General features: G+C 37.7%; 1 protein-coding gene across 2 annotated transcripts in view; it reads left to right on the top strand.

Moving 5' to 3' along the window:
* The window catches only part of NSL1 (NSL1 component of MIS12 kinetochore complex), a 31,753-nt gene continuing 18,524 nt past the window's right edge, over positions 1-13,229 (top strand). The window contains exons 1-5 of one of the 2 annotated variants that reach the window (XM_045084710.1): positions 1-298; positions 3,141-3,216; positions 7,823-7,953; positions 9,236-9,290; positions 9,982-12,000. In XM_045084710.1, coding sequence (XP_044940645.1) covers positions 68-298; positions 3,141-3,216; positions 7,823-7,953; positions 9,236-9,290; positions 9,982-10,079 — 591 coding nt within the window. In that variant the 5' untranslated portion in view covers positions 1-67 and the 3' untranslated portion in view covers positions 10,080-12,000. Of the gene's footprint in view, positions 299-3,140; positions 3,217-7,822; positions 7,954-9,235; positions 9,291-9,981; positions 12,001-13,229 lie in introns of those variants that run through there. The other variant, XM_004778948.3, reaches the window with a different exon arrangement.

Here is a 13,229-nt window from a genome sequence, read left to right as displayed (position 1 = left end):
CGCTCCTTCCGCCAGTGAGAGCCCGCCCTTCCGCTCCCAGCTCCCGCCCGCAGTTCAAACTGGGAAGATGGCGGGGGCTCCTGTGGTAGTCCCTTCCCCTCCGCGGGACGTGGAGGGGGCGACCGGGGCGGACGACGGGGACTCGGCCACCGCCACCTCCCGAGAGGACTTCCGGGTGCGCTGCACCTCGAAGCGGGCCGTGACGGAAATGCTAGAGCTGTGCGGCCGCTTTGTGGAAAAGCTCGGGGACACGCTGCCAGAGGAGATTCGGGAGCCCGCGCTGCGAGATGTGCAGTGGGTACGGGCGCAGTCGCCATCTCTTCTCACCCCTCACCCTCTGCCCCTCTCAAGGCTCAGAAAGAGCCTACGGCCGGCTTCGCGGAGTTAGCGGTGCCGCGCGCTCCGGTGGCAGAGGCCCGAGACACGCTCGTGTCGAAACACGCTCGTGTCGGCCGAGGACTCCCCGCTTAGAGCGGCGCGGGTCCGTAGAGACGCGGCGAGCCCTGCGTGGGACTCGAAATTGAAGGAAGAAAGAATAGGTGGAATCGATTTTAATGTGTTTTATTTAGCCCGCTCTATCCAAGATAGCGTTTTAACTTGTAATAAAAAAAAAAAAGTGAACGAGGTCTTTTTCTTTTTGTTCGTACTAAGAAGCTTTTCATGTCGGGTGCCTTAACTTCAGAGCTGGTCTTTGCGGCGCGCCGCGGTTCCAGGCCTCCGTGGCTCCGGGTCGGACCGTGGGGGCAGAGGCGGAAGGAGGGGGAATCCTGGAACTCAGGCAGTCCCCGCACGAGCCACCGGTCTTTCCTTTGGCCTGTTTTAGAACTTACTGTAAAGTCCGTGGAAACATTTTCCCGCCAAGTCTAAGTAGATAAGGAAGCTGTCTTGGTTAGTAACTTCTCTGGACCGCCTAACGTTTCCCCTTCCTTTCTCACAGATTTTGCAAAGCCCTCAAGAAGCTAGTTTTTTTTTTTTTTTTTTTTTTTTTTTTAAGGAAAGACGCAATAGATTGAGGGATTGGTACCTGCCTTAAGCAAGCAGACAATCTGTCCGTAGAAAATAAGTGTAAAAGCTCATAGTGCAGCACACTTGTGAGTTAGCAAGGCCACAGTGTGAGACGATAAAAGTAAACGCCGAGTGGAAGAAGAAAAGCAGCCCCTGGCTGGTGGGTCTGTTCCCGTTTTGTGTACAGGAACACTGTCACGACCTTCTTGCGAGGAAGGCAAGAACAGACCCCCTCAGGACATTTTTAGTTGTTTTGGAAAAAGACTGTTTGGGTGCATAAAAGTCTTAGAATCTGCCCCTTTCTAAGAAGTGCTAATCTATTTACTTTCAGAAAAAGAGGAGCTTGGCTAATCTTGGCTTATAACCTATTCTACCTCAGTTAGTGGATGATAAAGTGAGTTGGGAGAAAAAAGATTTGAACAAACTACCAAGGAATTCACTTGTGTTTCATATTAAGAGCAGATAAAGGCAGAGGCTTTAATTATGTTGACATATCTCTTTATTGAAAACCACGTGATATTGTAATGGATATTCTAAAAAAATTGTATTGATACAATTGTGCAATGAATATTAGTTTGTATTATGAGGTAATCCTTGAATGTCCATATATAAAGTATTTTATAAAATCTTTATAAAGTGAAGAGTGTATACTTTAACTCATTATCAGTCATTATTTGAATTATGCTTATTTTTACTTACACAAAGTGTGTAAAATACATTCTTGTAAAAAAACCCAGCAAAACAGCATATAGCAAAAGTTTGAATTCCTCTCCCCCACCCCTCCTCCTTCCCAGAAATAATTATTGGGAGGGTCCAGGGGGCTATAATCCTTCTATACCCTTTTTTATGGCGTTACATCTCTCTTTGTTGTTTTAGTTTTTTGTTTTTTTTTTACGGTAATGGGGTTAGGCTGATGTATTTAGCAGTTTAGCTTTTTTTTTTTTCCTCTTCCAAATCTGTCTTTGACTATTCTTTGTCAAAGTTACGTAGAGATATACTTTATTCTTTTTAGCTATTGTATGGTATGGATATAGTGTATTTAACTATTTTCTGAATTTGAAGTTAGATTTTATTTTCCCCTCAATAATTCATAATTTCATATAGTGCTTTAATAAACATTCCTAGTACATCCTTTTTACGTTTTTATGAGAATAGTTCTTTAGGATACATTGCTAAGAGTGAAATTGTAAGGTAATAGGGAATGTGCATTTAAAATTTTAACCAAATTCCCTTAGTCCCTTATTTTTTAATGTATTATGAAAATTTTTAACCTTTCAAAAAACAGACTAGTGCAGTGGACATCTGTATTTCCATCACCAAATTTAACAGTTATCAGAAATTTGTTACACTTCCTATTTTATTTATTTATTTTTTAGGTAGGTTCCATGCCTAAGGTGGAGCTTGAGCTCATAGCCCTGAGATTAAAAGGGTCATGCAATCTACTGCTAAGCTAGCAGGCTGTCCCTTCACACTTCTTATTTTTTTTTTTAAGATTTTATTTATTTATTTGACAGAAAGAGAGAGATCACAAGTAGGCAGAGCAGCAGGCAGAGAGAGGGGGAAGCAGTCTCCCCGCTGAGCAGAGAGCCTGATGGATGGCTAGATCCCAGAACCCTGAGATCATGACCTGAGCTGAAGGCAGAGGCTTAACCCCCTAGGCCACCCAGGCATCCCTGCACTTCTATTTTAAAGCAAACTCCAGATCTTGTGTCATTTCATTTCTTTGTTCCTCAGTGTACGTCTCTAAAAAATACAGTCCTTTATGAAGTAGAAATTAATTTTATTTTGTTTGAAGCATTTTTCCCTTGTTAACACTTTTGCTTATTCAGCAGCATATGTAGTACTTGTACCCTTGAGATTCAGCTGAGCTCAACTTTGTTAGCTTATATTTTTTCTTCATTAAAGAAGTATATAAATTTGGCATCAAATTTTCTCAGATGGAGCATTCTTCCTACATTTTAGTAGGAAGAATCAGTGATTGAAATGGAATCTTCATTGAGAAGAATACAGTAATAAGCTTGTCTGTTTTTCTTGATATTCTGTATTACAAATCTGAAATTCTTACTTTGCCAAAATGTTTTAGTTCAATATTCAAAGTTATTTTCAGTGACTTGAGTATTGTAAATTTGTTTCAGACTTTTGAATCAGCTGTGCAAGAGAACGTCAGCATTAATGGACAAGCATGGCAGGAAGCTTCAGATAGTTTTATGGGTATGTGATTTAAATTTCCTTCTGTCATTAATTTCTGAGTAGCTAATTTTTAGCTAATTTTATCTTGAATGCTAATTTTTAATCCCAATTTTCAGTCTTGTTTTTTTTAAAAGATTTATTTGTTTGTTTGTTTATTTGAGAGAGACACAGAGTGAGAGATAGCAGCAGCAGGGTGGGGGGCACAGAGGGAGAGGGAGAAGCAGGCTTACTACTGATCAGGGAGCTCCATGCAGGGCTCCGTCCTAGGACCCTGGGATCATGACATGAGCCAAAGGCAGATGCCCAACTGACTGAGCCACCCAGGGGCCCCTCAGTGTCCCTTCTTCTAAAAATTTCCCTTCACCAAAAAAAAAAAAAAAAAAAGTTTCCTTCACTGGGGGGAAAAGGGAAACAAATCTAGAAGGCTACTGAGGCAAGCTAATGCAGTAGTTACCTTGGTTTTTTTAATATATGCTATCTGGCATTCTCAATAAGGTTTTCATCTGATTAGTCTTTGAAAGTATTCTGGTCAGTAGGTTGCTGGAAAATACTGTACTACTATCTCCAGATGAAGAAACAGGCCCAGAGAATTTCTGATTAAAACCGTATAAATCGGGGCACCTGGGTGGCTCAGTGGGTTAAAGCCTCTGCTTTCGGCTCAGGTCATGATCTCAGGGTCCTGGGATCAAGCCCCGCATCGGGCTCTCTGCTCAGCAGGGAGCCTGCTTCCTCCTCTCTCTCATTGCCTGCCTCTCTGCCTACTTGTGATCTCTATCTGTCAAATAAATAAATAAATAAAATCTTTAAAAAAAAAAAAAAAAACCGTATAAATCAAGTTGTATTTTTACAAATGATCCTTATAGTAGACAGCGAAGTACCCTTAGAAGTATGAAGTTAAATTCTAAGAGTTCCAACCATGTAAAGGATGAAGTAAATATATGGAGAAACCCCCTTAGAGACAGAATGCTTTCTTCCTATTTAATATTTATTTAATTAATTAATTTGAGAGGGAGAGAGAGACCGAGAAAGCACAAGTGGGGGAGGTGCAGAGGAAGAGGAGAAGTAGACTCCTCGCTGAGCAGGGAGCCTGATGCAGAGCTCAATCCCAGGATCCCGGGATTGTGACCTGAGCTGAAGTTTAACTGACTGATCCACAAAGATACCCCACAATACTTTCTTCAAAGCAGACTTAGGTGTTTCAAAGCACCCTAACTAATGGTGTTGACCTATCTAAAAAAAAAAATCAAAATTTTAATGGAAAGAAAATGGTCCGTGGTCAGTATAAGAAGGAAACAAATTTAGTAGAAAAGAAATGATCTGTGTAAAAAAAGGGTCAGAATTCTCCAGCAAAGTCTAGGAGAAGGGCTACCCTCACAAGAGGGTCAGAGTATCTTGTCTTTCCCCATGGTCATATTATAGAGTCTGACCAGCATAATAACTTGGTATCACTGCTTGGTATTACTTGCTATCCAGTTAGACCCTTGAGCTGATTCCAAACGCATTAGGTAACCCTCTGTGGTTATAATTTTTCTTCTCAACATTAAGATAATACTTTGCCCAGAAAACTTCAATGTTTAGCCCTTGGGATTATAATAGTTATCTCTTCATGGTCACCAAAATTTACTTTCTGGTTTATATATTGAAATGGTAAAAGCAATAACATTAGATTTCCCGAACAATAGAATGATTGCCAATTAGTAGAGGAGAGGAAGTGTATCACAATCACCTAAGAGTATTTTTAAACTCTACGGCCTTCCCTGTGTCTTTCTTTGACTCTTGTTCTGTTTGCTTCAGGCTGTCTTTAGCAATCTGATTCATCAATTTGTAGATTAAGATACATATTTTCTAATTGGTTGGCAGCCTGGATAGAGTGTGGTTATTCTTTGTCCCTTTTCTTCCTTATAATTGTGAGGGGAAATGGTTCAGAATACTATAATTTTACCTGCTTTCACTGACACTTGATAATGACATACCAAATTCTAGGCCATAGATGAAAACACAGGGTCCTTACTATTTAGGAACTCATTGTTAATGGAAAGAAATGGACAGGGAATTACTATACTGCTTAGGAAGGGGGATAAGTCCTAATAGAATAGATTATTGTTAAATGCATTTAATGAATGACAGCATGCTAGATAAAAGGATGAAGGATATTTGAAGCAGAGAGAACAGCATGTGCAAAGGCACAAAAGAGTGATGTGTTTGGAAAATGTCAGAAATGAATTAGGAAAACTAACGGCAGGTGTGACCAGAGGTAAGCTAAGGCCAGATCACAAAGAGCCCTGAGAGTTTGCCAAGGAATTTATACTTTATCCTGTAGGCAATGGGGAGCTAGTGGAGATTTTTAAAATAGAATTTACATGAAAAGCTTTGCATTTTAGAACACTGACTGCTGCCTGTGTAGGGAATGGATTAGAGAGGGTTGAAATTCAAGGTGGGCTGATCTGAGGGAAGTTATTGCAGTAGTACAGTAAGAGACAGTTAAGACATGCTCAAAGACAGGAGAAAAGGAGAGAAGGTTCTGCAGATGAGATTAAAAGGGTTTGTGTCTGATCAAATACATAGAAGCAGTAAGTAAGCTTCACAAGGGCAGAGGTTTGTCTGTTTTGTTCACTGGGATCATTGTAGAAATGAGTGAACAAATAAAAGGATAGAACGGATGAATATACAAGTGAGAACAACTTTCTCCCTTCCTCTGTAGCTACCCTGAAAGGACTTGATTTCAGGTGACCAGGTTCATTTAAGCATTAAAGTGTAAATTCCTCAAGAGCAGGGGCTATATTTGTTTTTCAGCACTTAGCTTGGCATATAGTAGGTACACAGTAAATACTTGTTAAATTGGTGACAAAATCTTCTCTCAAATCTGCTCAAATTTGTTTATACATTCAGTTTTATAGCTTTATCATTAGGTGGCGCTGAAAAACCATTTTCCTCCATAGAAGATTTAGCTGGGAGACGTTTTTTTTCTTAACTGTGAAATAGTACATTATTTCAGGCTAATGACTGAACTTTTTAAATGGTAAGTTAAAATTTAGGAAAGGCTACTCATCTAAATGAATATTCAAAGTAAGCAGTGATTGTTTTTCTCATAATACTCTCAAAAGAATTTAGTTGGTCTTAGTATTTGTTACACGAATGAGATATACCTGATGTACTTCATCAATCTTTACCCAGTATGTATGTGTGTATATATATGCTGATATGTCAGCAATGTTTGAAAGCTTCCAAAAATAAATATCATAGTTTCAGAATTCTTAGTGAAGCTTCTACTTAATAAAATAGATAAATTTCTAGCATAGACCGTGACATAGAACAGCTAGGATGTGAGACCAGTTAAGCCAATGATCTAGCTCTTTAGTTTAGTTTAGTTTTGTTTGGAGATTTATTTATTTGAGAGAGTGAGGGTGTGAATGCACATGTAAGAAGAAGGTTTTTTGTCGGGGGCAGAGGGAGAAGGAGTGAATGCTCCAGTAGACTCCCCCCGCTGAGCAAGGAGGCACTCGGGCTGGATCCTAGGATCCTGAGATCATGACTGAACTGAAATCAAGAGTCAGACCTGTCATCGACTGAGCCACCCAGGCACCCTGTTCTTTAGTACTTTTAACTACTTACTCTTCAAGACGACTTTCAAAATAAGGTTGATGTACCACCTGCATTCATTTCATCTAGAGTGCTTAATTTTGGGGCCCCATTCCAGAGGCCTCTGTTGAATCAAAATTTCTGCACTTCTGACAAGTTCCCCATGTAGTTATTTTGCTGAAGTTTGAGATTCACTATTAAAACAGGAAAGCAACAGATAGGAGTTTTAGTTAAAGTATAAAGTCACTGTGTCTCTTACTTTTTCCTGCTATTTATCCATTTGTGTCTATTTCAGATTTCGCTTTTCTGCCTGCTACTGTCACAGCTTCGGTGCAGCACAGAATAAAGTCAAAACATGTTGGAAACTCTAACTTTAAATGCCCTTTACAGTCTAGTTCTTTTATATTTTATCATCCTTCTTTCCTTACACTTTGTCCTGCAGCCAATTAGAACTTTTAGTTTTAGAACAAAGTTTCCCAAAACCTCTGTGATCTTGAAAATACAGTTTGCTCTGCCTAAGGTGCTTCCTCCTGTTATTTTTTGTCCCACCTTTTTTTAATCCAATGGATTTACATGTATATTTCAAGCCTTAGCTCAAATGTTGCTTTCTGTTTAAAGTTAAAGACACAGAATAAAGTTATAAACTTAAAGACACAGAATTTATTAAAGTTAATAAAGTTAAAGACACAGAATAAGAGAACACTAACTCTGCCTGGGGAGTTAACACTAACTCCCCAGGCAGAGTTAGTGTTCTCTTATTCTGTGTCTATATAGCATTTTGTTCAGACCTCAATTGCATTTATCAAGTTGTTTTGCAGTTATGTTTCTTCCAGGCTCTTAGAAAGCAGGATCGTGTTATATTCACCTTTGTATTTTTCTGATTTAGGTGAGTAAATAAATGAATTAATCATCAAAGGGGGGGTCCTATTAACTTACATATTTGTTTTCAATTATTTTGTATTTTCTAAATTTAGATTGTTACATTTCTATATAGAATATAAGCAATGTGTTTTAAGAAATTTTTGATACTGTTTGTCTCTTGAAATAGAGTCTGATATCAAAATACTTGAAGATCAGTTTGATGAAATCATAGTAGATATAGCCACAAAACGTAAGCAGTATCCTAGAAAGATCCTTGAATGTGTCGTCAAAACCATAAAAGCAAAACAAGAAATTCTGGTAAGATGATTTATCTTTGAGATAATAAGCTTTGTTTTATGTCTGTTTTACTATAAGAAAGTTAAAGTATGAGGTCTAGGTGGACACACATGACATTTTGTTTTCTTTGTCTTTTCTTACTCAATTACTACTGTTTGTCTCGTAAGATTTTTTTTTTCCAGTTCTAAGTTATACTAGATTTTGAACAAAGCTGATTTTAAAATATAATTTGAGGAAAGAAGACTAACTTTATAATTCTGAGACAGGAAAGAAAAATAAATTTATCTTTTTTTTTTTTTTTTAATATTTTATTTATTTGAGGTGGGGCAGCGGGAGAGAATCTTTAAGCAGACTCCCTGCTAAGTGCAGAGCTTGACCTGGGGCTCAATCTCACAATCTCTGAGATCATGACCTGAGCCAGAACCAAAAGTCAGACACTTAACTGACTGAGCCATCCAGGCGCCTCAATAAATTTATCTGTTAAGCCTTTTCTTTCTTTGTGTCATTTGTGTTTGGCACATTATTTGTATATGTTTATAAATTCTGGAAGGCCTCTTTAGCTTAAATTGATGATGAAGGTTGAATACCTGTCATAACACTGAAATTTGCTTTATAAATTGTGTGTAATTTGTTTTGCTCCAAAAGTCATGATGGTGTGGGAGTAGGTTTGCTGGGAATGGCACTGCCTCTGGAGCAAGAAACACATGTTGCTTTAAATTATGTTATACTACTTATTAATTTTTGAAATTAGCATACTTCCACATTTAAATCTTCCAGTTGCTTTTTGTCAGGAATTGTTTTAGACAGTGCAGGCATTGTTCTATGAGAAAAAAATATAAGCAGAATTTTTCTTTTCTTTTTTTTCTTCCAAAGCATTTTCAAAAAATACCCTACTCTATCCTCTCCCACTCAGCCTTGCTTTTTAAAGCTTCCCTAAGAAAAACATTCAAAATGTATTTCTTTTCTCTCTGTTATTACCCCCTTCTTTCCTGGAAAAAAAAACTTAACTGGTTATGAGTATTGCATAAAAGAAAGAAGGCTGGCAGGCCCAGGTGAGGTTTAAATGTTTAAAAATGGATGTTTAAAAATGGACGCAAAATGGATTGATGGGATGAGGATACTAAAGGCAGCCCTTTTAGAAAACATTTTTGGCTCCTGCTGGCTTTGGGCAGGAGTAAGGAACATTTTACTCTTTCTTTTTGCTAAATTGTAGATCTTATTCCATGTCATCCTTGCCCAGGGAAGGAAATGTTTATATGAAGGATTAAGTGATTAAATCTGTTTTACTTTATATTGTGTTTAGAAGCAGTACTACCCTGTTGTACATCCAATGGACCTCAAATATGACCCTGATCCAGGTGAGTCATTGCTCATTTGTGGTAAAAGTGAAGCATCAGCTTGTAATTTTTATGAGTCCCTAATACTCTTTTAAAGGTGTCAGTGTGAAGGATCCCTTCAACGCTCTAACTTACTACTGTGTTTAGCTCTTCTCTAAGATTATAAAAATGTGGCTCTATATGTACTGATTGAGTAATTTCCAGAAGTAGGAATCTGGACTTTTATAAAGCTCTCCCTTGACATGGACTATTACAACATCTCAGTCTCTAACTTCTGTTATAGTACCGTCCCATTTCTCACTGCTACTATACTGTCCATGCTTTGTATTATGGCCTAAGTTATACTGTTAAAAGCATTCATGGTGTCACTCCCCAGTGTGGTAACCGTCATTGGTTTCTCAATGTTTGCAAAATAAAATCCAGTAAAAATACATTGTTGAGCTTAAGAAGAGATATGCATGCTTGATAAACCTTTCAACTCAATTCTGTTTCCATTTAGATGCATCCTTTAAAACTCAGAGAAATAAAATTGATAAATCTTACATAAATCTAGCAACAGAATTTGCATTATGGATGCATTGTGGATCATATATATTTTTAAATGACTCTATTCACACATTTAAAAATTCATAACAATTTTCCCAACAGGTCTTTTGGTGTTCCTTGGCATTCAAAAATACCATTTCTTTCTTTCTTTCTTTTTTTTTTTAAGATTGTATTAATTTGTTTATCAGAAAGAGTGAGAGCACACATGTGCACGTGCAAGCCAGGGAGGAGCTAATGGAGAGGGACAAGCACATTCCGTGCTGAGCACAGAGCCTGATGTGGAACTCAGTCCTGCAACCCTGAGACCATGACCTGAGCTGAAATCAAGACTCAGGTGTTTAACTGATTGAGACACCCTGGTGCACCCCCCCTCCTTTTTTTAAGTACCATTTCTGAACTTTTAGAAAAACAGTTAAAACCTTGATTTGTTTGTATGGTCTACTTATACTTATGGTTTTGTGTACTTTATCTTTGTCAAATTGTGCACTACTTTCTAACATGTCCCCTGCCCCTCCTAAATCTCCCGCGGCCAATAGGGATAAACCAAGAGGGGGATGTACAAGTGTATAGATACTCAGAAATTTGTTAAAATCACAGCATTCACTCTGTTTGACAAATAAAAATTGACCTAGGCCCACTAAAAAGGGGAAGTTGCCAAAATGCAGTAGTTGACATAGACTTGTTTTGATTTTGAGCAATATGAAGATAACAGTTGAAACTTGTGGTATCATAATTACCCAAGTATTACTTTTCTTTTCTTTCTTTCTTTCTTTTTTTTTGTGTGTAAACTCTATACCCAGTGTGGGGCATGAATTCATGATCCAGAGATCAAGAGTCACATGCTCTACAACTGAGACAGCCAGGTGCCCCTGCCTCAAGTATTACTTTTTAGGTATAATTATCCTCTAAAGAAACTTGTAAACTTTTGAGTCTTAGGAGGGAAAACAAATTTACTTTAATGATCTTTAAGGTCTCCTCTCTCTCTTTCAAATAAATAAATAAACTAAAAAAGAAATAACCTTTTGGTAAATGCTATCTCATTTACAACAACATCCCTTATAATACTGCTTAACTTGTAATACATCTAACTGATAAAATCATACAAAATTAACTAAAGTGGCTTAGAAAAATAGAAAGCATACATTTGTATGGAACCTAAAAGTCTGAATAATCTGCATGGGAAAGTTTTTGTGGGAACTTCTTGAAAATTTTTTCTTGTTATTAGAATATTAAGTGATATCAAATTTATTTGAAAACTGACATTTTTAAAAGAAGTTTTTCTGGTTTTCAAAAAGCAATACTTAGTCAATGTGTGTAACATTAATTTGGCAGTCACATTAAGTACTTTGAGGTATACGTAGTTAAAGTAGACAGATTCTCCTATGAAGAGCTTATGTTTGAGTGTAAGAGATGAACATAAAACAATTCTTTCATGCCCTTAACTGGTTCTTTTCCCAGTTTTCCCTGAGTAAATGGTACCTTCATCTGCATTTTTGCCTTGGTTAGAAGTCAGCCTTTCCTTCCCTGAACTCTTCATATCCAGTCCATCAATAAACTACAAATGATTCCTTTGAAAATCTCACGTTCATCTGTTTCTCTCCATCCTGCTATTATCACTTCTAATCTAGGTCATCATCATTTTAGTCAGGATTTCTGCACATACTTTCTAGAAGGCCTTCCTGGTTCACTCTTGTTTTTTCCCCATTCCATTGTATATGTATATTGGGCAGAGTTGATTTTTTAAAAGTTCTTTGAAATATTTCAAGCATATAGAAAATATGGAGTATAACATAATGGACATCTTTGTTGCTACCACCCATGTTTAAGGGCTATTCACATTTTTGCCAAATCTGTTTCAGACCTTTTTAGGAACCTGTGGATGCACTTGAAAACTTCTCTGTACTCTTTTACTATTCTATTCTATTCTCTCTTACTGCAGAAGTAATCACTATCTTCAAGCTGAGTGGATTCTTACTGTCCATGTTACTTTTACTCTATAGACATGTAACCAGAAATAATGTATGGCATTCATTGTTTAGATTTTTATATAAATTGTATCATACCGATCATATTCTGCAACTTTTCCCCCCTTGACACTGTATATACACAAAGCTTTCTGTGCATTGAGCTAATATATAGTATTCCAGAATATGAATAAACCACTGTTTATCCATTCCTCTGTTGCAAGACACTTGGATTATTTCTTTTTTTGCTATTATAAATAGTATTACAATGAACATTCTTATAACTGTTTCCTTGTGTAGTGTAAATATGCCACAGATTTTCTGGAGTACATTTCTGGAAGCAGAATTTCTAGGTCATAAGGTTTGTTTCTATTCAGCTATTACATTTGAACTGTTACTATTCAGTAACGTTCTATTACATATGAACTTCACTGCCCATCCAAAGTAGTTTTATCAGTTTACATTCCCACCAGCAGTGTTTGAAAGTTCTTGCTTTCCCATATTTTGCCAACATTTGTTACTGACAGGCTTTCAGTATAATCACAGTTATACAGCCATCACCAAAATAAATTTTTAAACATTTCCATCACTTCAAAAAGAAGTCTCATACTCCTTAGCCATTCTGCCCCAGTCCTTTCCCTCTCTCTCCTGGCCCTAGGCAACCACTAATCTGCTTACTGTCTATAGATTTGACTGTTCTGGACATTTTATATAAATGGAATCATGCAGTATGTCGTCCTGTAAGAATGAAACAAGACGAAACCAGAGAGGGAGACAAGCCATAAGAGACTCATAGTTTTAGGAAACAAACTGAGGGTTGCTGGAGGGGAGGGAGATGGGGGATGGGGTAACTGGCTGGTAGACATTGGGGAAGGTATGTGTTATAATGATCATTGGGTATCACATGAGACCGATGGATCATGACCTGTACCTCTGAAACAAATCATACATTATGTTAACTAATTGATTTTAGTTTTTAAAAAAATTGGGTGCCTAGGTGGCTCAATCAGTTAAGTGGCTACCTTTGGCTCAGATAGTGATCTCAGGATCCTGGGATCGAGTCCTGCATTGGGCTCCCTGCTCAGCAGGGAGTCTCTTTCTCCCTCTCCATCTGCCTGCTGCTCCCCCTGCTTATACTCTCTCTCTCTGTGTCAAATAAATAAATAAAATATTTTTTCAAAATTAATTAAAAAAAAAAGAATGAATGGCTTCTTTTAATTAGCATAGTGTTTTTGAGGTCCATCCATGTTGTAGCACGTATCACTGCTTCATTTCTTTTCATCACCAAAGAATACTCCCTTTTATGTATATGCTTTCCATTTATCCATTCATCAGTGTAGATACTTTTTGTTTTTTTTTTTTAAAGTAGGCCCTATGCCCAGTGTGGGGCTTGAACTCATGACCGTAAGATCAAGAGTCACATGCTCTACTGAGTGAGCCAGCCAGGCAT

This window comes from Mustela putorius, unplaced genomic scaffold (genome assembly GCF_011764305.1).
Source record: "Mustela putorius furo isolate JIRA1106 unplaced genomic scaffold, ASM1176430v1.1 tig00000785_pilon_pilon_pilon, whole genome shotgun sequence".
NCBI classification, from domain to species: domain Eukaryota; kingdom Metazoa; phylum Chordata; class Mammalia; order Carnivora; family Mustelidae; genus Mustela; species Mustela putorius.
Note: the sequence above shows the minus strand (reverse complement) of the source record. Positions and strands in the feature narration are given on the sequence as shown.